Source organism: Anastrepha ludens, chromosome 2 (assembly GCF_028408465.1).
Source record: "Anastrepha ludens isolate Willacy chromosome 2, idAnaLude1.1, whole genome shotgun sequence".
Lineage (NCBI taxonomy): Eukaryota > Metazoa > Arthropoda > Insecta > Diptera > Tephritidae > Anastrepha > Anastrepha ludens.
This window is the reverse complement of record NC_071498.1, coordinates 153,306,784-153,329,624: the sequence shown is the minus strand read 5'-3', so window position 1 is coordinate 153,329,624 and position 22,841 is coordinate 153,306,784. Positions and strand designations below refer to the sequence as shown.

At 36.7% G+C, this 22,841-nt stretch overlaps 1 protein-coding gene across 1 annotated transcript in view; it reads right to left on the bottom strand.

The window, feature by feature from the left end:
- LOC128855631 (cGMP-specific 3',5'-cyclic phosphodiesterase) overlaps window positions 1-22,841 on the bottom strand; it is a 135,503-nt gene that overhangs the window by 7,563 nt on the left and 105,099 nt on the right. Inside the window, exons 4-11 of the mRNA XM_054090689.1 lie at window positions 7,954-8,221; window positions 7,483-7,728; window positions 1,631-1,896; window positions 1,459-1,554; window positions 1,063-1,353; window positions 705-948; window positions 537-628; window positions 151-474 (exon numbers count right to left, since the gene is read on the bottom strand). Of these exons, the coding sequence (XP_053946664.1) occupies window positions 151-474; window positions 537-628; window positions 705-948; window positions 1,063-1,353; window positions 1,459-1,554; window positions 1,631-1,896; window positions 7,483-7,728; window positions 7,954-8,221 (1,827 nt within the window). The remainder of the gene's footprint in view (window positions 1-150; window positions 475-536; window positions 629-704; window positions 949-1,062; window positions 1,354-1,458; window positions 1,555-1,630; window positions 1,897-7,482; window positions 7,729-7,953; window positions 8,222-22,841) is intronic.

Here is a 22,841-nt window from a genome sequence, read left to right as displayed (position 1 = left end):
ACATTCTTATTTGTAACCTTTTCCTATTTCACTTTCTCTGAATAATTCTCTAAAACTTTTTCTACTGAATGCCTACTAAGTATCTCTGTGCTTATATGCTTTCTAAACTTCTTGCTGTCTATTCATTACTCTTCACTCCAAAAAACTCACCTGAAATATATTATTGCCTTCCGAATTCAAAATCATTACACACTGATCAAAGTGATGATGCTCCATGGTGCTTGTCGTATAAAGTATAGCCAGTGGGGACTCGGTTTTTGTTTGGAATGCATTATTTGTGCCACGATGATCGAGATCGTGACATAAACAGGCCACCAAAAGGCCCAGTATTTCCAAATCAGTCATGAAACGTTCCATTTTGCCTGTCTTCAACATAGCGAACATTGTTTGGGTCACATTGAGTGCATGGCGCCAATTGTGATACTTAACGGGACGGTAATTCTTGCGTACACTAAGCACCCAACGACAAATGACCTAAAAAATGACGGTAAAAAATTTTAAATGTTTAAACCAAAAGGTAGAAGTATTTGACTTACTTCATAGGGTATTTGAAATTGTGCGACTAGATTGCATTGCAGAAACATGCGCAAGACGGCGCGACAAGTGTCATCATCACAGAGATTAAAGTCTGCAAAAGGAACAAGAATGAAGAGAAAAAAGCAAATATTTTAATTCATATGAGATTTAAAAAAGTTACAGCTTACCTATAAACTTAAAACTATACAGATCATATGTTTCGGCAGACCCAATTTTATCGCTGACCAGCTTGTTGGTCTGCTCCGCGCTGGCGGTCGCATGATAGGACAGACATTCCAATGCCACCTTCTGCTTGGCCATCAATTTACAGGCATTCTCGTACATTTGCGTATTGTGTATGCCTAGACCACAAAATATAGCGAAAGCTTCGAAAATTGAGACATCCGAGTCGGTGAAGGGCAAACCGGTGCTCTGGTTGAATATAAAGAAGCGTCACATAAATATTAATTTAAAGTTTAAACACAATTTACGATTTGTCGTAAAACAATTTAGGCAATCTTTATGCCCAGTACGACCGGCTCTCACCTTATTGATCAACTGCGCCACACCAATAACCGTCTTCTGCGCATTCGCTATCGGCATACACAAGATCGCCTTGGTCGCATCAATTTCATTCTCGGTACGTATCTGATTATGCTCGCGCACCCACTCGTGAACGTCGCTGATATTCACTATCTGCCCGGTGGTTGCAACAAATTGTGCAATCTGTGCCAAAGTGGAATTGCATAGATCATTGACGGAGGGTCGTGAAATGTTGGCCGATTGATTGGAGGCACCCAGCTCGAATAGCACTGTGAAGCGGGTGCGCGCCTTCTGCTGAGTGACAACAAGTTAAAGTAGAAAACCGAAAATAAGCGAAATATTACAATAACCCAGAATTGTGCTCAATCGATTTGTACACTCTTTTTCTTTTACACTTACTTTATCATCATTTTCATCGGCATTAACATCTTTGATCGCGCGATTTAGTCGACTTTGCAGTTGATTTGGTTTTTCGATAATTTTTTCCAAATGACTCTGTAATAATTGATAAAAAAAAAACGTAAGTGAAAGTCATGAAGAAACCGTGGATATGCCACTTTATTCCACCTACCGCCTCACAACAATCCAAGTCCACCAAAAATACGGCACATCTTTCGCATTTCAGCAACTCACGCGCTTCGGTCATAATTTTCGTCACTAAGCACTCCAAATTGTTTTGCTCTTCGAATATGTTGCGTGCCAAACTCAAAAGTATCTGATTGCGTCGATATTCCTGGACGGACATTTCGAATAGTTGGGCATTTTGTATGCCAATGCCGCAAAAGGTCAGGTAACGACGGAAAATCTCCACGTCATGCTCGTCGAATTCCATGGAACCTGCGAAAGGGGAGAAATCATTAAAGCCAAGGGTTCGGAAATAAAATTAAAAAATATTTCGAAAATCGAATAGAAAAAGTATTTAGTTTTATGAATTAGCCACTTGGCCTTTTTCGTTTCGCTTGAAGCCTTTTTTGTAGCTCAAAATAGTCTTTTGAATTCAAAGTTCGCCCTGCTTCTAGTAAGAATGAAATTACCTCAGTATAAGTATAAACATTTTGAACTCTGAAAGCATTTCATTTCATCAATGCAATAAATCTGCGTGATTTTCACAACGTTATCCGAGGGCGGGTCAATAAGTCCGTGACTTTTTGTATTTCTGACCTCTTTACTGAAAAAGAAATACTGCTCCTGTCAACAGGCATCTGTCAGTTGACTCCTGTCAAAATTTGAACGTACTGCGTCAGTTAGTTTGTGTTTTACAGCTACCTTTATCAGACTACCCAGTAATTTGAGGAGAAAATGGAAAAAACTTAATTTCGTGTGCTTATTAAGCCGATTCACCCTTAGAAACCCACTGTTTCGACTGTTGTTTGGTCTCTGGTGTGTGGTGATGGATCCATGTTTCATCCACGGTTACAAAACGGCGCAAAAACTCCTCAATATTGCGATTAAACAACGCCAAACCTTCCTGTGAAGTTGTTACACGATTGCGTTTGTGGTCGACTGTGAATTACTGGGTAGTCTGATAAAGGTAGCTGTAAAACACAAACAAACTGACGCAGCACGTTCAAATTTTGACAGGAGTCAACTGACAGATGCCTGTTGACAGGAGCAGTATTTCTTTTTGAGTAAAGAGGGCAGAAATACAAAAAGTCACGGACTTATTGGCCCGTCCTCGTTGCATTTAGCATTCACACACACGTAAGAACTTCGGTTCGCTTCGGTAATATCATTATACTGATGCTTGTCATCATTGAGTTAGTTCTGCTCAATAAAAAGTATTCTGAATTTGAACCAAAGGGACCTTATACTCGTATACTTAATCATGTCATAAACTCTGTCACAAATTTTACAATGCATACGGCGAGAACGAATTCGCAGAAAAGAGTTCCGGTGTTTTTGCTTTTGTTCGTATGCATTGTCACTCATAAATTAAGCTCAGTTCCATGGCAAATTTCACTTGTTAACAATGAAGTGGGGAGCCAAGGAAAATCGCATTGCCGTGATTGCATTACAAAAATGTGGTAAAAGTGCAAGTAAGGTTTGCGAATTGCTCGAAAAACTTAATATTTAGAGAATTTTTGTTTACTGCACGCTTTTCCCAAACGTCTGTAGCGACAGACAGAAGAAGAAGTGGTAGTCTTTGCCACTTAAGAAAGAATTCGCAGACATCCCCTTAAAAGCAGAAAATCATGCCCAGGAAAATAAATTAATCGACCAGATCCATATCAAGATTAATTAGAGATGATTTCCACATCAAGGCCTTCCGTCGCTCAACTGGTCATCTTTTGCCAACGCGCGTTGAAGAAAATTAGACTTAAGAGTTTCAAGTAGCTTCTTCGGTGGCACGCGGTTAACGACCATGAAAGTGTTCTTTGCACAAATGAGAAATATTTCACTGTTGAAGAAGTTTTTGAAAAGAAAAACTACAAAATCTATGCTAAAACTTCTAAAAGAATATTCCTGGGCTCATAACCGCAGAAGATTGGTCGTCCGGAAGTCCAGTTTGTGGAAGCCGTGCGAGCTGTAATAGATGAATGGTCTAATCGTTTGAATTATAGTTTTTTTTAATCCAGGGTGGGCCATATAGCTTTTGCTTTTTGAACCACCTATTTTTTTGAGAATGGTAACACAAATAACATGTCAAATGTGTTCATAGTTTACCTAAAGGTTTACGAAATGGAACGCTATGCGCTTGAACAAAATTGGGAAATATTGAAAACCTATTTCCAAAGTGGTGAGTCTTCTTCTTCTTTCGCGGTTACAGTAAATGGCGAGCGTTACCGTGACATTTGGTTTCAACAGGACGGTGCAACTTGTCACACTGCCAAAGTTACACTCGATCTTTTGGCTACCGTGTTTGAATTCCGATATCAATTGGCCGCCTCGGAGCTGTGATTTAAGCCCGTTGGACTATTTTTTGTGAGGAGCCGTTAAGGACAAATGCTATGCGAACCATCCAGAGACGATTGACGCTTTAAGACACGAAATCGAAGTTGCCATTCATGAAATTGGAGCCCAAACAATCGAAAATGTGCTTAAAAATTGGGTTGATCGAATCGCCTACTTTAAAGCCAGTCGTGGCAGTCATTTGAATGATTATTTTTCATTCATAAATGACAATGTTCAATCTTCAAAATAAAAAAAAAAGTTTGAAAAAATATTGATTAGTTTTTTTTATAGCCGATTCAAAAAGCTATATTAATTTTACATGGCTCACCCTATATTTACGTGATTAAATAAAACTAATTTCATGACAATAAGTATAATAATCTCATATCTTTAACTTGTACTTGGACACTGAACCGAGTGGCAGATAGACGCGAAACTTATTCCATCAATTGACAAATGGGTCCAAAGGAACTTCGGGGAAGTGAACTACTTCTTAACTCAGTTTCTCTCGGGCAACGGATACTTTTTGAGATACCTATACCGCATGGGCAAGGTAACCGATGCCAAGTGTATATACTGCGAAGCACTGAGCGATGACGCTGAACACACGTTTTATAGTTGTGACAGACGACTCGCGGAAAGAAATGCTCTGAGAGAGCAGAGTGGCGACATCGAGCCGAGCAACATAATCAACAAATTGCTCGAACGAGAGGACAGCTGGAATGCGGTAAAGAAATACATCGAGAACGTACTACGAAAAAAAGAGATTGACAATGAAACAAAGCGAAGCCGCAAAGGTAGAGATATATACAAGAAGACGAGCCTATAGCATGAAAGCTGGCTACAAATATGGTGAACCCAGACGTAGGTGAATAGAATTGGTCCTTTATGGATGCCGTTCTGGGCCCGCCCGAAGTAATATAGAAAGCAGTTCCGGGAAAGGGTGTCTTCCAGAAGGAGAGGTGGGATAGTTTTAGTGGCTACACCACACGACGCTGTAGACGACGGTCGTTGTAAATGCGGCATGAAAATAAATAAAAATGATATGAAAAAAAAACTTGTAACAAAACTTATGACAGAACTAAGCACATTTTTTAAAATATCTCGACCCTAGCGCCTCCCAACGTGTACATTTTTAGCTGAGGTATGTTTTTCCATGAACATCCTGGTATTTGGGCGAGCTTCTCAAATTTCTAGTACGACTCTTCATGTTGTTTGCCCAATAGAGAGATCTACACTTTTACGTCGACTCCGATCGGAAGTTGATTTTTATAAAAAACTTTTTCGTGGCAAAAATACATTCGGAGATTTGTTATTGCCTGCCGAGTGCGACCGTGTTAAAAAAGATGTTTACAGTTTTAATTTTGTGTTTCATATTCACAACTGTCTTCGAACCCAGATCGTAACCACAATGACCGCTATTTTTCCTTGTACATGGAAGCATTTGGAATTTGAACTAAAACGCTCGAGATACAAGAGCGCCACAAGCTGTTGAAATTAGGAAAATTATTTGTTTTCAATATAAAGGGCTTTCCAATAAGAGGTGTTATTTTGATATTTAAAAAAAAGCGATTTTTTTATATTAATGATCGGATGTTTATTTCATTATAAAGAGGAAGGTATGCCGTTAATAGTGGAAAATGACATCAGGCACATGACCACCACGACCACGCTTACAGGACAATATCCTTTTCATGAAATTTTCCATAGCCGAATTACAAAGTATCTTCTCGATAGCCTCACGAATTCCATCTTTGAGGTCTTGAATCGACCCTGGGCTGTTGGTGTAGACCTTCTCTTTCACCTGGCTTCAAAGAATAAAGTCACAAGGTGTTAAAACACAAAATCTCGGTGGCCAATTCACCAATTCGGTGATCACCTCTTCGAGAGATAACACGGTTCGGAAACTTTTCCCGTAAAAGATCAATGGTTTCGTTGCTTGTGTGGCACGTAGCGCCATCTTGTTGAAAATAAAGGTTATCCAGATCAATGACATCCAGATCAATGACATTCATAAAAAATCGTTAATAATCTGTCGATAGCGCAACCCATTCATTCATAACACCTGTTATTGGAAAACCCTGTATGTTTAGAATATTAGAATATTGAATCGTGTCTTAAATAGATGAATAAAAAATTTAACTCCGATTAAAATTTCGAGCTGCCCGATTACAAATTTTATGTCATTACAAAGCTTAGAAAATACAGTATCGAATAAAGTTATTTAAAAAAAATTAAAAAATGTTAAAATAATGCAATAATAATTTTTTATTGCAAATATTTCGCAAAAAAAAACAATTTTTTAAAAAAGTTTTTTTCTATAAAAAATTCTTACTTTTCTTAGAGTTATTATTATTATTAGAAATTTCTATACGCTTCGTGATTTGAAATACTCATTGCTAAATTTGACGTGAGACAAGAGGTTATAGAAAACTTTCTTCTACAATAATTCTAAACAAAAGTGTGAAAACGTAAATCTTTGATCTGGGTACAATTGGCAAATTTTACCACATCTTAACAAATTTCAAAAAGCTATTATCGAAATTTTGAACTTCTTAGCAGAGGCTTTAGAAAATTGCTGGGCATGCAGTTTTATAGCCAAAAATTTGGGTCTGACAAAGTGTAAGTTGATTTTGATAATTTTTTTGTATGCGATGTTGACAATTTTCACAGCACAGGTCGGATGTCTTTTACATATATGGAAAAGAGTTTTTAAGCAGTTTTTGAGCAACTTCAAACATCAACTGCGAAATACTGGAAATGAATGAGCTGCAAAAGAGCATACCTAAAAAGTGTGTAAAAATTCTGATAAAAAAAACTTGAAATTTTGCGATGTTGACAATTTTTACAGAAACTGTAAGAAATTTTTTAAACAGTTCAACCAGCCCTAAAATCCCATTGATTTTCAACAATTTCTTATGCATGCGATGTTGACAATTTTCGCAGCACATGTCGGAAGTTTTTATATAATAAAATTGTTGAGCAGTGTTACAGAGACTTCAACAATGTGTTACTGAAATTCAATGAACTAAAAATGTGCATGCCTAAAAAGTTTGCGGAAATTCTGATGAAAAGTTTGAAATTTTGTCGATATTTTTTTTGGAATTTCGTTAAATTTTTTTGAACTTTGAAAAATTTTGGAATTTTGGTTTATGAGATTTTTGTTAGAATGAGCTGCATTTTTATAAAATATTAATGAAAAATACTTAGCATGAAAAATATCGCGAATATTGTAAGAAAATTAAGTGCCTTAATTATTTGAGCACTTTATTCCTACCATGATCTCGTATAGATCACTTAATAGTAATTTGCTTGATTCGTAATATTGTTTTTTTTTTTGTTTTAATTTTTGAATTTCGCTCGTTTTCTAATTAAGTCTTATTGGAGGCTCCTTCAAAAATTAAAAAAAAAATTCGCGTGCGAGCTCCGGTTTCCGCTAATAACGCGTGATGCTTTCTACTATCAATTCTACGAGTACGCTTACACTCGTAATTTCTTACAATTTCTTAAACTATTTTTACTCCCTCTTACCATTCGTTTTGTTAATAATTTGCGCCACTCCTATAACATCCCCCTCGTAATTGCATATCGGCATCGATAATATCGCATTCGTTTTGTAGCCAGTCTTTAAATCTATCTCACAGTTGAAACGTGCATCCTTGTAGGCCTCCTTTATGTTGATCATCTCCTTTGTTTGCGCCACCATGCCGGCAATGCCCACACCAAAAGGAATTCGTATCTCTTCTAATTTAGCCTTCTTAACAGCATCCTTCAGCGCTGCAAATGGCAGATGATTCAGTTGCAATGCATTCAATGGAAGTTAGAAATTAAAAAGAAATTCTAATTTACTTTTGATTTGATGTTTTTCTCTTGTGTACTGTGTGTGGTATTCAACTTCATTTGCATGCAACGCCAAATCCAATGGCTCACTAACAACACACAAACTTTCACACACACATACACAAACAAAAGTGTAAAGAATACAATGTGGTTTCAGCTCACCTGTCTTCTGTGTCACATCGAAGAGCTTTGCAACCAGGTATTTATTGTTCGGTGGTCCCTTGGCTAAAAACAATGAGCCACGATCCGCATGAGTAAGCAGTCCCACATTGACGAGTATTTTATGGCATAGCACATCAATATCCAATTCATTGGCCACATCACGAATCAACTCCATGAATAGTTCACCTTCGTCCAGTTCCATTAAATGGCGTCGACTATCAAATAATGAATTTCCAGAGGATGCGGATAGTGAGCGACATTTGGATTTCTGCAAATGCATCAAATAGAAGACAAAAGAAAACGAAAATAGTAAAATAGAAAATGGAAAATATTCGTATTGCTTGGAATGCAGGAATGCAAATGGCAAAGTTATTGAAAAGAAATTGTAATTCTATCGAACGCTGTGTGTGTGTATACGTAGAGCAAGAACAAGAAAATTATGTGTCAAGGATTAGTTTCAGCTTAGCACTTGTCATAAAAAAGATATTCAGTTGCGGGAGTTCAAAGAATGAGGTGATGGTAATGTTAATATTTGTACGGGTTAGGCTAAGTCCTTTATGCACTGCAACCAGATTGATCTATTGTGCACCCCTAATTACTTAATTATAATTATTTAGTATACCGAGAAATCGAACCAGCTCCTTAGGAGGAAGCAATTGTAAGTCTTCCTCCACTAGTAGGTACGAGCACAGGATTCTGTGTCTCCTCTGGCCTAATGCCTCACAGTTTCTGATTAAGTGTTCCATGGACTGCTCTTCACCACAGCAGAACCTGCATAAACTTGTGCTAGATAGTTTATTGCATTGAAATGTTTATTGTAGGCGAAATGGCCTGTAGGTGCTTCACAGAGTAATCTGAGGCCCTTTTTGTCTAGGGTTAGAGCAGATTTTTCTCTGTTGGCATTGAAGTTCAAAAACTTTTTGGAGTGATTAAGGTTCCAGTGCTCCCTGGTTTCCTGTTTTATATTATTTTTGTTATAGTCGAAAAATGGGGTTGGTCCAATAAAAAGCTTTTGCCCCTTTTTGAAGTAAAACTTCTTAGGCGTCGAGGGTCGAGCGAGAATGGAGAGTACTCGTAAAATTTCAAGGCTATGCAACGTTTTGGGCGTTTTCGTTCCGCGCGAGAGAAAAAAGATATATCGTAGAGGAAAAGGAGAGAGAGAGTTATACTTTATATATATCTTAGGTGCACTTTAGACTATATTTCCTGAGTTTTTCCTTGTGGTTGCTAATTTCTAGTGAGAAATAACACTACCTACTTTTTGGCGATTGTTTGTTGGTGCAAACTTGTAGGAAATATATTTTTGGTGCCTACTTTTTGGCGTTATATTTCCTTGGTGCCTACTGTTTGGGGCGTTTTTTGGTCCCAATTTTTTTGGCGTTTTTTTTTTTTGGTGCCTACTTTTTGGCGCTTATTTCCGTCTCCTGGTTAGTGCTTGTGCGTACTCTAAAGTGATATCCATTCCGGCGTCGAATTTATTGGTATTGCCTTGCGGTAATTTGTACTCCTGGAATCACTGCGTTTGTGCGGATGATAAACTCTCGAATTAGTGAGCGTTGTTGCTACTGTTTGTGTTCGGCGTTTATCTACACCGGTCGACCCTTCTTCGTTTTTTGTAAATTTTGTCTATTTGTATTCTCTGCAAATGTTGTGAATTTATTTAGATTTATATTTTTTCTCTCTATATCTCTCTTTCTCTCTCGGGTCTCTCCCTCTTTCTTTGTCTGCCTTGAAGGTTTCACTTCTGTTATGTGCACTACGCTACACGCACTTTTTCTTTTTTCTTGTTATAAAAGTCTGCCTTCTCGTTCCCTTTGCGCCCTCATGGACTTTTGTCTTGAAGGTGAAGCTATTCAAGGCTTTTAGAACCGATTGACTGTCCGAAAGTGCAGCATTACATACACCGAAATTCTATAAAAATATATAATTAATTCAAGGAAATTAAGTTAAATAAATTCCTTATCTATTTTGCTTATTTTATGATAAACCTTTGTAAAGCAAGGTACGGATTGCCAGTTTTTTTATGAAACTACAATAATAAGTTTTATAACAATCAATTTGGTTCTTCATATTTGCAAAACAATATAAAATATAAAATTCAGTAAGACCTAAATTGAAAATCAGGCAGAAATTTAAAAGAGAATTAAAATTTACATTTTATTCAAAATTATAATTAACATAATTATAATTTAAACAAAATTATGGATTTATGAATTTTTCTTTGCTATTTTTTATTCTTATTTTATTTAATTTCCCTCCACTCTGATAAATCAATGGAATTATTTCCCGCCAGACACTTGATCACCAATCTTCAATGCCACACAACTTTTGCAGAATACAAAAACAAATATTCAACAACGGTTTATGAGTGATATTCGAAATACACGCATGACAGTTACACTGACAGGTCATCAATAACAAATTAAGAGGGAGAAATGCGGAATTACGCGCAGTGAATGCCAGGTAAAACTTTTTCGAAGTTTTTGAAGTGAGGTCACGTGCCGGTTGCTGATTGTTTTCGTTGCAATGTCAATAAAAGTCAGAAATGTATTTTTAAAAAAGTTATATTTGTACATTTGTACGTAAAAGCTTACACACACCTATGGAACTAAATGTTTTTTTTTTTTTAAGTGAATGAATTTTACAAGCACACATTCGACTATTCGAAAATAAAAGTAAGTGACAGAGTGCAATCGACTCATATGGGGCTGAGTGGGCTCACTGACATTAAAAAGAAATGCTGTATAAAAAGTTGATTAAACACTTTAAATTTCATTGCCTATGAGAGCATAAGGGGATTATAAATCATGTAATTTAGTTTATTAAACACGTCTAAAATACATAAATCCCATTTGAACAATTAATGCGAATTTAATGGTGAAGTACCTGCGTGCTATTCTTCTTTGTCTTTCCTCTACTTCTTTGATAAGAGCGGATAAATTATCCTTTCCTAGCCAAGATTAAGCTATCGAAATTAATAAAAGAGAGTCACGTCTTACGAAAAAGAGAGTCGCTCAAGAAAATGTCGCACTGAACTAAAGCCTAAAGCTCCATGACTACTGTAAATAGTTCACAGCAATAAGGGAAGCGGTTTTATATGATAGCTCGAGAACTTCCCTTTTTAAAACCATCTATCACAATTTAATCTGATAGCCTGCAATTAAATACTGGCATTGAAATTCTCCTTCTCCCGCAATTTAATGTCTCCTCGCAGGAATAATAATCTTGCAAAGATTATAAAAATCCAAGCAAATTAAAAAAATAAAAAATTCAACAAAATTTCTAACCATTTAGTCAGAATTTTTATAAAAATTATTTGGTAAAAAAAGGGAGTTACCTGGAAAGTTTTTCGGGAGTTTTCTAACTAGGTAATTTTTATAGATTTTGGCATGCTCTTTTCGAATTTCAACATTGCCACCTCGTATCTGCGACGTTAGCGCCGCCGTACTGAAAAAATGGCGCCTAAAAACGGTTTTTTACAATATCTCCATTCCGACGCATTTTATGAGAAAAACATATGTTTACAAAATTAAACTAGAGATAATTTCCTACATTTTATGTTATTACGATTTCTTTATAAAATCAATAGTTTTTGGCGTACGAGCGCCACAACGTAATATTCACCTACACCACCACGTTTCTTCGTATAGGTATTTCTCTACAATAATCTTCTACTATAGCAGGTTTTACAAACGCAGGTATAAGGGTAATGTGTCGCCTTTGTTGAAGGGTCCCTTTCTCTCTCGACCTTCAACGAAACATCTGTCGGTAGAACTGAAGAGAAGTATCTAGTTTAGACTGAGTCATCAGTATACATCTATCGTTTTACAGTGTAGTTTATGTTTTTAGAGTCATGGCTTCTGATGATGAAATTGTTTTATTTGCGATAATCCATTATTAGAAAATGAAACAATTGAAGTGAAGGAAAAAGGATTGGAGACTTTTCGTAAATCAAGTGTTAAAAGAAATGACAGTAAAGTTAAACTTTCGGCGGGAATAAAATCGATAGTGGTTCATGATGTATGCCGAAAACGATACAACAATCGTTAATCGCTGCATTATTGCATAGAGGAGGTGATGTCACGACACCTCAACTACTACTGCTATCCTCGCACCCAACATTTTCTTTCAAAGATCATTGTTTTTTATGTGCTGATGAAATAACAGCAGAGTTTATAGCAAAACAAAAACAGAAGCGGTTGTGCAAGCGTAGCGTTGTGTACAGTGTGCGAAAATTATCAATGAAAAATATTATAGTATTTCTGAACTTGCTAGAGCTCGTAATAATGATTGGGGTCGAGCAATTGTTGAGCGTCTTCAGCAGATTGAGTGAGTGATTTGTATCAAGCACCACCAGCTGAAAATATAAAAAAAGGTCCGTATGCGAATGAGATAGATACTGCGATGCAGTTCATTTATTCTTATCTTGAGCAGAATTCCGATGAGTGTCGGTTTTCCTTGGTCGAATTGGTAGCCAAAATTGAAGGTGATTACCGCCCACACATAAAAACAGTCAAAGCACAACTTCTCAAAAAGTATTTTCTTACGTACGAACTTGCTCCATTTCCTTTATAGCTTTTCAATGATGAAAGCATGCGTAAATGCGTTAAATCTTCAATGTACAAGGCATTTAAGCAAATTTCTAGAGACATAAATGTTGGCGATACAATGTATGTCATCGACGGAGGGCACTTATTACACCGAGTCATTTGCCATCGTGGTGAACCATTTTCATCTATTTGCAGTAACTACATCACGTACGTTCGATCTAAATATAAATCCAATGCCATAATCGTATTCGACGGATATCCTGAAAATGTAGCAAACTGTAGTACTAAATTTGCGGAGCGATCCCGACGATCACGAATAACTGCTTCAGTAGACGTACTTTTTGATGAGACAATGATTCCCACTGTGTCACAAGATAAATTTCTGGGAAATGATGCGAACAAGAACCACCTCATTAAAATGTTGAAAACAAAATTTGTAGCTGAGAATTTCATAGACTCACAAGCCACGGAAGATGCGGATACGCTAATCATCAATACCACAAAACGTGTTTCACCAGCCTTCGACACCGTAATAGTGGTCGGCGAAGATATAGATCTTCTCATTCTTTTGACAGCTCTATGTACGCGATCGAGCGTGTACTTTCTTAAACCAGGAAAAGGTAAAATTACCCAACAAAAATATTCCACTGAAAGTATTGTTTGATCTACAGCTGCATTTCATGTTCTATTTCTGCATGCATTCAGTGGCTATGATACAACATATGCACTCTTTTATCAAGGAAAAATGAAATTCATTAATGTACTCCGAAAGAATCCTAATTTAAACCAGGTTATTCAGGTATTTAAAAATCCAAACGTCGATCCAGAGATTATTGCTAAAGCAGGAGAACATTTTCGTCTTGAATTATACGGTTACAGTGATGTCAAAAGTAAGAAACTCATGTCTTTAAATGAGTACAGATATGCATGCATATAAAAATAAATTTAATATTGTGTCCCTACCACCAACCGAGGCAGCAGCACGACAGCATTCATTCCGTACCTATCACCAGGTTCAGCAGTGGTACGCGAGTGAACAAAATGCAGAACAGTGGGGATGGAACAGAAACAAAAATGGGTTAGTTTCTGTTACGACACTCGAGCCCCCAGCTCCAGAATCCTTGTTAAAACTTATTTCTTGTAAATGTAAAAAGGGATGTCAGAAGGCCTGTGGGTGCAGAAAAGCTGGATTAAAACGCTCCGTTATATGCACAAATTGTAGTGGTGCTTGTAAAAATTCGCAAGTGCAATTGGATTACGATGAAGAAGAAGAAACTGCGACTATTTTAGAGCAAACGTTTGATGAAACGGTCATCGCAGATGATTGTGATGAGTCTGATAATCGTATCGCAGGGGGCACCACGATAAAAAAAACGCGCCGCTTACTCTACCTCCAGGTGGTGTGGAAATGAGTTTTTTTTCGAAAACGCATATTAAAATGTACTTTGTGGCGCTCATACGCCAAAAACTATTGATTTTATAAAAGAATCGTAATAACCAAATGCGTCGGAATAGAGATTGTACAATAAAAAAAAATGTTTTAGGCGCCATTTTTTCAGTATGGCGGGGCTAGCGTCGCAGATACGAGGTGGCAAAGTTGAAATTCGAAAAGAGCATCCCAAAATCTATAAAAATTACCTAGTTTCAAAACTCCCGCAAAACTTTCCAGGTCAAACTACGAGATGGAAGGACTAAATATGCGTTGATTTGTCACAATTTTTTTTTTTTTTTACTGTCAGGTTCGTACATTTGCTCCATTTAACAAATGCTAGGTATTTAATTGATATGGCAGCAAAAACCCTAAAACCGTGAGAAAAAAAATTGTTAAAAATCAATGCGGTTTTTGAGTCCCTTAAAAATTGTCAAATATCATACCAAAATTTTAATTGTAAAACTTTACCAGACCATAAAAAAATTCCAATTGAAAACTGTGACATTTGGATGAAAATTTTTTGATTTTTTTTTAATTTGGGCAAAGCTTGAAACTTGGATTTATATGGTTTTCGAATGATATTTTCATAAAAAATTATTAAAATGAAATATTGTCTTTGTAAATCATTGTCATAATTTGTTAATAAGTCCTAGTGCTTTAATTACTTAACGCAGTGTATATGGAGTCTAAATTTCTGAATTTAGGGTTACATCAAAATGAAGTTATTTTTTAGAGCAAGAATATTTATTTATGTATCTGGTAATTCTGTTTTCTGTAATAATAGTTTATGAATTTACGAATATTTATATAAAGCATTCCTTCTATTGCATATAACTAACATATAAAGAGGTGCAAAATTAATAATCTGTTTTGTTTCTGAAACACTTTTTTACTAAATGAAAAACGATTTTGAGTTATTCAAATCTTTATTTAACGCTTACGAGATCCATTGCTTGTCTGTTTGTATACTGCAGCTGTCTAGTTATCAACTCTCAGATATGATTGACGTACGACGCTCTGTACAAAAATTATAAATTTTCGGATAGTGTGATTAATTTTGCGGCATCATGCAAATTATCGCCAAAAATTAAAAATTATCAAAACTTGTCAATAAATCCCTATGCTACGTAAACCGCTTAATAAAACCCAAAAGAGACTTTTTTCAAATGAATGGAACAATTTGAACCCTCACAATGCAATACCAATTGAAGTGACACACTGCGTATGAGTTACATTTTGCTTGTTCGTACTTAAAACTCATTTATTGAATTTTCACTTATTGAAATTTTTTTCAATGGTACTAAAGTTATACTATAAATTGTTTATGGTTTAATACTATCAAAATGAAATTCAAAAAAAAATATAAAATAACTACTCTACCGTCCGCAAGTACTTCCGCACGCTGCTATCTTCGTTCACAAACCATTTTTCTTTTTGTCATAACGTAAGTAGGTTAGGTTAGGTTGTAGCGGTTCCCACTCAGGCTCCTAACTCATTGTAATACCACGTAGAAAATTTGCTCTTATCTCTTTTAAAACTAGTGCGATTTTTTCTAAAAAAGTTGGAGATCCCTGAAATACTGAGATCTTCCAACTTATTAAAAAACGGTCTACCTAGAATAGTAAATCTCCGTCCGAATAGAGGAAGATAGTAGCACAGAAAGTGCGAGGCAATCTCTTCCTTATCTAGACAGCTTCTGCATAAGTCATGTGTTTGTACGCCCAACCTCTGGGCGTGTCTACCCATTAGGCAATTGTGAGCGATTTTGTTACTGCATTTTGCATTCGCTACTGTTATAATTTTCTCAAAAATATGTAGCTTACAAATCTATGAGGGTATGCTTTTCCCACTGTCTGTGTATTGATAAGTCAACTTGGTGCCAAGTCTCGCTAGTTTAATAGGCACGAAGTTCCCCTCAATGTCCCAATGGCCAGGAACCCCTGTTTTGGGTGAAATGACTTAACTATCTCGTTAAGAGATGTGCGGCATGTCATGGCTACTTAAGAATGTATTTATGCTTTGTAAGGCTTTTTTTTGGTCACTTGTCTATCATGAAAATGTAGATATCATCTTCAGGCATCGCATCACTTTCTACCAGTATCACGACTTGCCATCAGTTCAGTCTGAAAGGCACTGGCGAAGAAGGAGATCCCCAGCGTGCAGCCGAATCCTCCGCAGATTCAGGAAGCCGAACATTGAAGCAGATTTCCAGATGTTCGGAGTACCATATATAGTTCCGCTCACACTACACTCTCTGAGCCATATGTGTATACAAGGCACCCTGTCTTACACCGTTTCGTTCCCACTCTTGCCTTCAGGGTAGGAGGGTCGTGAACAATGACAATTGCAGGTGAGAGGGCATAGTACACTAGTCCTGGAAGCTGCGTACGTTAGTAACTTATTATTTATAATACACTCATTGTTTTATAAAATACATTGCTTGCTAGTAAAGGGTAAACAGATTGAAGGTACTTTTTTCAACAGGGTTTTTTGACCGATTACGCGTGACTATTGTCAAACTAAATACATAATTTTTCGGTATTTATTGACATTTCATCATAGATAGACTTTCGCCTCAATAACATTTACAAATGATACTATTATATAACGAAAATCGACGCTCTGTGAAAAGTGTTCATCGCGCGCGCAGCCCCATTTTTGGCTTAATGGCTACCTCAAGAAGCAAAATTGCCATATTTGGGTTGAAAAGCAACCCAAAACCATTCAAGAACAGCCATTACATCCATTTAAAACAACCGTTTGGTGCGACCAATCGGCTGGAGGAATCATTCGCCCATATTTCTTCGAAAGCGAGGCTGGTGGAAATGTAATAGTGAACGATGAAAGCCATGATAAACGACTTTTTGATGCCGGATGACGGAAATTGAAACCCGTTATCTCCACAACAAGACGGCGCTACTTGCCATACAGCTCAGGAAATAATGGATTTACTGCCATTGTGAGCAATTTATCTCTCGTCTCTGACCAGTGGATTAGCCACCAAGATCGTGTGATATCACACCTTTGGACTTTTATTTGTGGGGGTATCTAAAGTCCTTTGTGGATCAACCAGCTTCAATTGAGACGTTGGAAGGCAACATTACTCAAGTTATTCACGAGATATCGACCGAAGTCCTCCAGCGCATCGCGGTTCATTCAAAATTGGTGCCTATGGATGGCCAAATTACAGCATAGTTGAGGCCAACATTTGAAAAAAATTATCTTTAAAAAATAAATGTGAAGAATGGTTCTAAGCAAACATAATAAAGGTCGCCCAATCAATTTGAATTTTCGTTGTTGTATGTCTATTTAAAATGCGATACCTCTAAATTGGTCACATTTTATTATAGTTTTAAAAGATTATTTAATTTATAATTTCAGCAGTTAGCCTCTCACACAATTTCCTTAGTATGTTGTCCTGCTCTTGGATGTGGACTCCTCGTTACTCTTGCCATGTACCTATCCACCGTCTTTCTCCAATTCCAGCGCGGGCCCACCGATAACATTCTTTGTGTATTATTGTAGCATGACATTCTTCATCATGCTAGACCTTTTATCCTGTTTCAAAAAACTCCTCGTTACTCTTGCCATGTACCTATCCACCGTCTTTCTCCAATTCCAGCGCGGGCCCACCGATAACATTCTTTGTGTATTATTGTAGCATGACATTCTTCATCATGCTAGACCTTTTATCCTGTTTCAAAAAACCCCATCAGCAGTGGACACGCATGTGATTTACTAATGCGCGTTCAGTTTTTGCGGTTATGATGCCTGTCAATTTACGCTCAAGTACTCTTATAAACTTTAACAAAATTTCAAATAATTTAACCACCCTTTGCAAGTTTCGGAAATGCCAATGACATTGTGTAGGTATGTGTGCACATTTGTTTGCGAAGGAAAATGTTAACATGCCACTCAGCAGATGTTTTAATTTAAAACTATCTACCGAGACCGTAAAAAGTGGCTGAAGAACTCTACACGAACAAACCATAAAATCTACGAATAAAATTTATGAATCTCGTAACCAATTTGTAACTAAAGTACATACGTACGTAAACTATGGACTGGTCGAAAGTGCCATAAACCGCAGTGGATGGTGAAGAACGCAGTAAGTAAGAAACCACATTAAGCTGCACACCAAGCCAACAACTGGCAACATGCCAAGTAGCAAACATCAACAGCTGGCAACTTATACAACTTGATGGGCATCATTTATGAAAATGGGTACGTATGTGAAATTATAACGACAATGTAAGTATGTACGTACGGGCGCGATGTTCGTACAAAGCAGTTGGAGTGAAAAGCGTTGCGCTGCCGTAAATACTACTTTTCTTCTTCTTCCATATGCGACGAATTTTGTTGCTACTACGGATGAAAAATTTGTGACGGCAAGTAGTTGTGGTTAAAACGAGTTGCTTAACGTTAAGGGCACTGTTATTGTTTTATTGGTTAAGTTGCTGCAACAGCACTATAATGAGGCCCTTTCGCCATAGGAAAAGTGTAATTTTAATGATTTTTCTCCTTCACTAATTTTCAAGAGCACAGTTTTGTCAAAAATTATAGCACGCCCGTCATTGTACATCATTTCACGTAGTAAATTTTACAGCAGATATTAAGTGCATACCGTTGCACTGCACAGTGAGTCAAGAGCATCAAACAAAGTTTTCACTTGTTCTCATTTTATGTATTTTGGTATTGTTCTGCTGATTTTTGATAGCTATCGAAGCTATCCAAGCAAGCAGAGCCAGCCTATGTTGGGAACCTTATCTCACAGACCAACTTTGACGAAGACAGACTACGACAAAGAGTCCGATTTTTTCACGCGTCGTTATAATTTTATTATTAAGCTTTTCATTCTTAATCATTTGGGCCTAAAGTGCAATTAATTTTTCGAAAATATCAAACATAAAACGACTTCAACTAAAATATCTATGCTCAGACTTCTATAGTAAAATTTTATTAATTTTTTAATTCATTTGGAGTATAACTTAGCCCTCTAACTCCTACTTAAGGGGTTATATACCGTTAGAGTTTGCAAACAATCTTTTTTTTTTTCTTAATGTAAATATATTGAAGAATACACACAGAACATTTAATATCATTCCGGTGAATATTTTTGGAAATTACATGTAAATTTGAAAAGACGTTTCAGAGTGCTTGAGCGGCAGCGCTTACCTGGAACGCTGTCCCTTTTATGCACCTGCCTAAATAACTACTGTGGGCAAATAGTAAGGTGAATTTGGTTGTAAAATGAAAAATATGTATTTATTCTTGTAAATCAATTTCATCCCCTTCAAGATAATCCCCTTTCTATGAAATACACTTATGCCAACGATTTTTCCAATCCCCGAAACATGCCAAATAGTCCATTTCCGGTATAGCCATCAGCACCTTCTTCGATTTAGTTTTTTACTAATAGTTGAAACTATGCTCAGTGATCCAGAAAATTTGTTTGGAAAGAATTTTAAGTTTTTTATTTTAGTTTTTTGGGAGCTTTCTCTAAATTTGTTTATTAATAGCTGAAACTCAGTAATCTATGAATTTTTTTTTTTTTGGAAAATCTTTTTTATATTTTATTTTTAATAAAAAAATTGTTTTGTGGAAGTTTGTTACTAATAGTTGAAAATATGCTGATCTAGAAAACTTGTTTGAAAAGAATTTTTTTTTTTGGAAAATCCTTTTAATATTGTTAACTATTTTTATTAATTTGTTTGTATTGTATATTTTTATTTTGTTATAAAATTTTATGCCCACCAACTATGCCCAGTAAGCCATGAACTTTTTTTTTCAGAGAATTTTCTAACTTTTTATATTAATAGGTGAAATTATTCAGTACTACTCAGTAATCGATGAAATTTGTTTTTTGGTTTTTTGAATATTTATAATATTTTATTTTTTAATTTTTTGTGAAAAAACATTTTTTATCGAAGTGTTTTCGGAAGTTTTTGAAATTATGTTCAATGCTCCAGAAGTTGTTTTTTGGGAAAAACTTTTAATATTAAATTTTCTATATTTTTTTTTTTCTGAGATTTTTCTACATTTGTTTATTAACAGATGAAACTATGATTACTAATACATGGTTATCTTTTTATGATACTTATAGTTGAAACTATGATCATAAATTAAATTGAAACACATTTTTAAGTTTAAGTTTGAAACAAATTCCTAATTAAATTGTTGGTTAAATATTTTTTTCAAAGTTTTTTTAATTTTTCTTATTAATACCTGAAACTATTCTCAGTAATCCATGAAAGTTGCTAGTGGGATTCCATGAATTTGTCGAGTTGTATAAAATGTTTTTAATGCTGGTGAGAATACGAAAATTAGTGAAGAAACTAGAGAATTTTCAGTATTTGGTTGAAATAGCGTAATGGTTCTCCTACTCTTCTCTTCTTCTTAATTGACGCGATAACCGCTTACGCGATTTTGGCCGAGTTTAACAAAGAGCGCCGGTCGTTTACTTCTCGTGCTAACCGGCGCCAGTTGGACACACGCCAAGTCCTTCTTCATCTGATCTCTCTAGCCCATAGGAGGCCTTCCTCTTCCTCTGCCACCACCAGCTGGTGCCGCATCGAATACTTTCAGAGCTGGAGCGTTTGTATCCATTCGGACGACATGACCCAGCCAGCGTAGCCGCTGAATCTTTATTCGCTGCGCTATGCCTATGTCGTCGTAAAGCTCATACAGCTCATCGTTCCATCGTCTGCGATATTCGTCATTGCCAACGTGCCAAGGACAAAAATCTTACGCAGAATCTTTCTCTCAAGCATTCCAAGCGTCGCTTCATCGGATGTTGCCATCGTCTATGCTTGTCCATGACTTTACTACTCAGTTGCCTACTTAGTCCAAAGTAGCACTTGTTGGCAAGAGAGATTCTACGTTGGATTTCCACGCTGACATTGTTATAGGTGTTAATACTGGTTCCTAGATGAACGAAGTCTCTTACAACCTCGAAATTATAACTGTCAACAGTGACGTGGGTACCGATACGCGAGTGCCATTCGCTTTGCCTTGTTATCCAGTTTGGAGAAGACAGAACTAGCAGCGCGGTTGTCAAGACCGATGATGTCAATATCATCAGCATACGCTATCAATTGTAGGCTCTTATGTAATATTGTGCCTGAGCGATTACGTTCTGCGGCTCGTACGATCCTCTCCAACATCAGGTTGAAGAAGTCACACGACAGCGATTCGCCCTGTCTGAAACCTCGTTTAATATCACACGACTCGGAGAGGTCCTACCCAATTCCGATGACGCTGCTGGTATTGAGTAGCGTCATCTTACATAGCCGTATTAGTTTTGTGGGGATACCAAAACCAGACATTGCGGCATACAGATAACTCCTTTGCGTACTGTCGAATGCAGCTTTGAAATCGACGAAAAGATGGTATGTGTCGATTCTCCTTTCATGGGTCTTTTCCAAGAATTGGCGTATTGTGAATATTTGGTCAGTGGTAGACTTTCCAGGTCTAAAGCCACACTGATAAGGTCCAACCAGTTGGTTGACGGTGGGCTTCAGCCTTTCACACAATACGCTCGCTAGAATCTTATAGGTGATATTTAGAAGACAAATCCCGCGGTAATTGGCACAGATTGCAGTATCACACTTCTTTTAGATTGGACAGAGCACACATAAATCAAATCGGCAGGCATGCTTTCATCCGACCATATTTTGCAGTGGAGCTGATGCATGCACCTTACCAGCTCCTCGCCGCCATGTTTGAATAGCTCAGCCGGCAGTCCGTCGGCGCCCGCGGCTTTATTGTTCTTTAGCCGCGTTATCTCTATTCTCACCTCGTCGTGGTCGCGTGGCGGAACGACGATTCTGTCGTCGACGATTGGAATATCGAGATTCACATTCTCTGTGACATGCGCAGCTATCACTACTCCTACACTACCGCTCTAATAATTGTTCATTTCATTTCCTCGCTCTAGATTAGAATACGTAAGAAACATTTTTCTGGAGACGTTGCCGCTAATTTGTAATTGAGAGCATTGAGCGTGCATAGAAACTATTCCTCAAATATGCTCTCAGTTCGCTAAAATTATCAAATCATATCTCTTCCTGTGATTCCCGTTAGATTTTATTTTATTTACATTCCTCAAGTCCTCCTCAGTCAAGAGAGGTCTTCATTCTCAACGTCTTTTTGTTTTTAGTGTAGTTAATTGATTGTTCATCCCCGTTACGGGACATTAACTTTCATATTCCTACTAGAACTCACGTAACACCACCCATCTAAAATTGCTTAACACGAATTATGCAAAAAATACTTATATTGCCCGCTCACTTAGAGAATTTAATGAAATCTCGAGTTACATTTCGCTTGCCTTTCGATGCTCAAAAAGAATTTTATGAGTTTTTAAACTCCTTGTTTTTTATTTATTTAATTATTTTTAGTAATTTAAGCTCATATTCGCTTTAAGATGTCTGTAAACTCGACTACTGTGTTTTAGATTTGAAATAAATGAAAATGAATAATGAAAAAAAATCGCGCATTAATTGCCTTTGCTGTTTCCGTCATTAAAGGCAATCATGGCACAATCTTCAGTTTTGAAAAAAACTATGGATCCGTGGCATCTACAGCATTGTAAACTACAGCAAGCGGGACCTTTCGGAGTATGGAGATTCGTCCGGGGAAATTCACTCCAAATACAATAATTTTGCTCATTCACATAATTTTAAAGCACTGCTTGCGGTGTTGAAAGTGAATTTTGAAAATAAATTTCTTCAATTCATAAATATTATTCGAGCACAAGTAGTTACTTGCATTGTAATTTGCCAGCCATACGGAACAAAAATGTAAAAAAAAAATAAAAGTTTGTTTTGGGAAAAGTTTTTTTAGTAAATCATATCGCTTGTTCTATGCGTCTAAACAAAGAGAACTTTTCCTCTGACTATAAATGT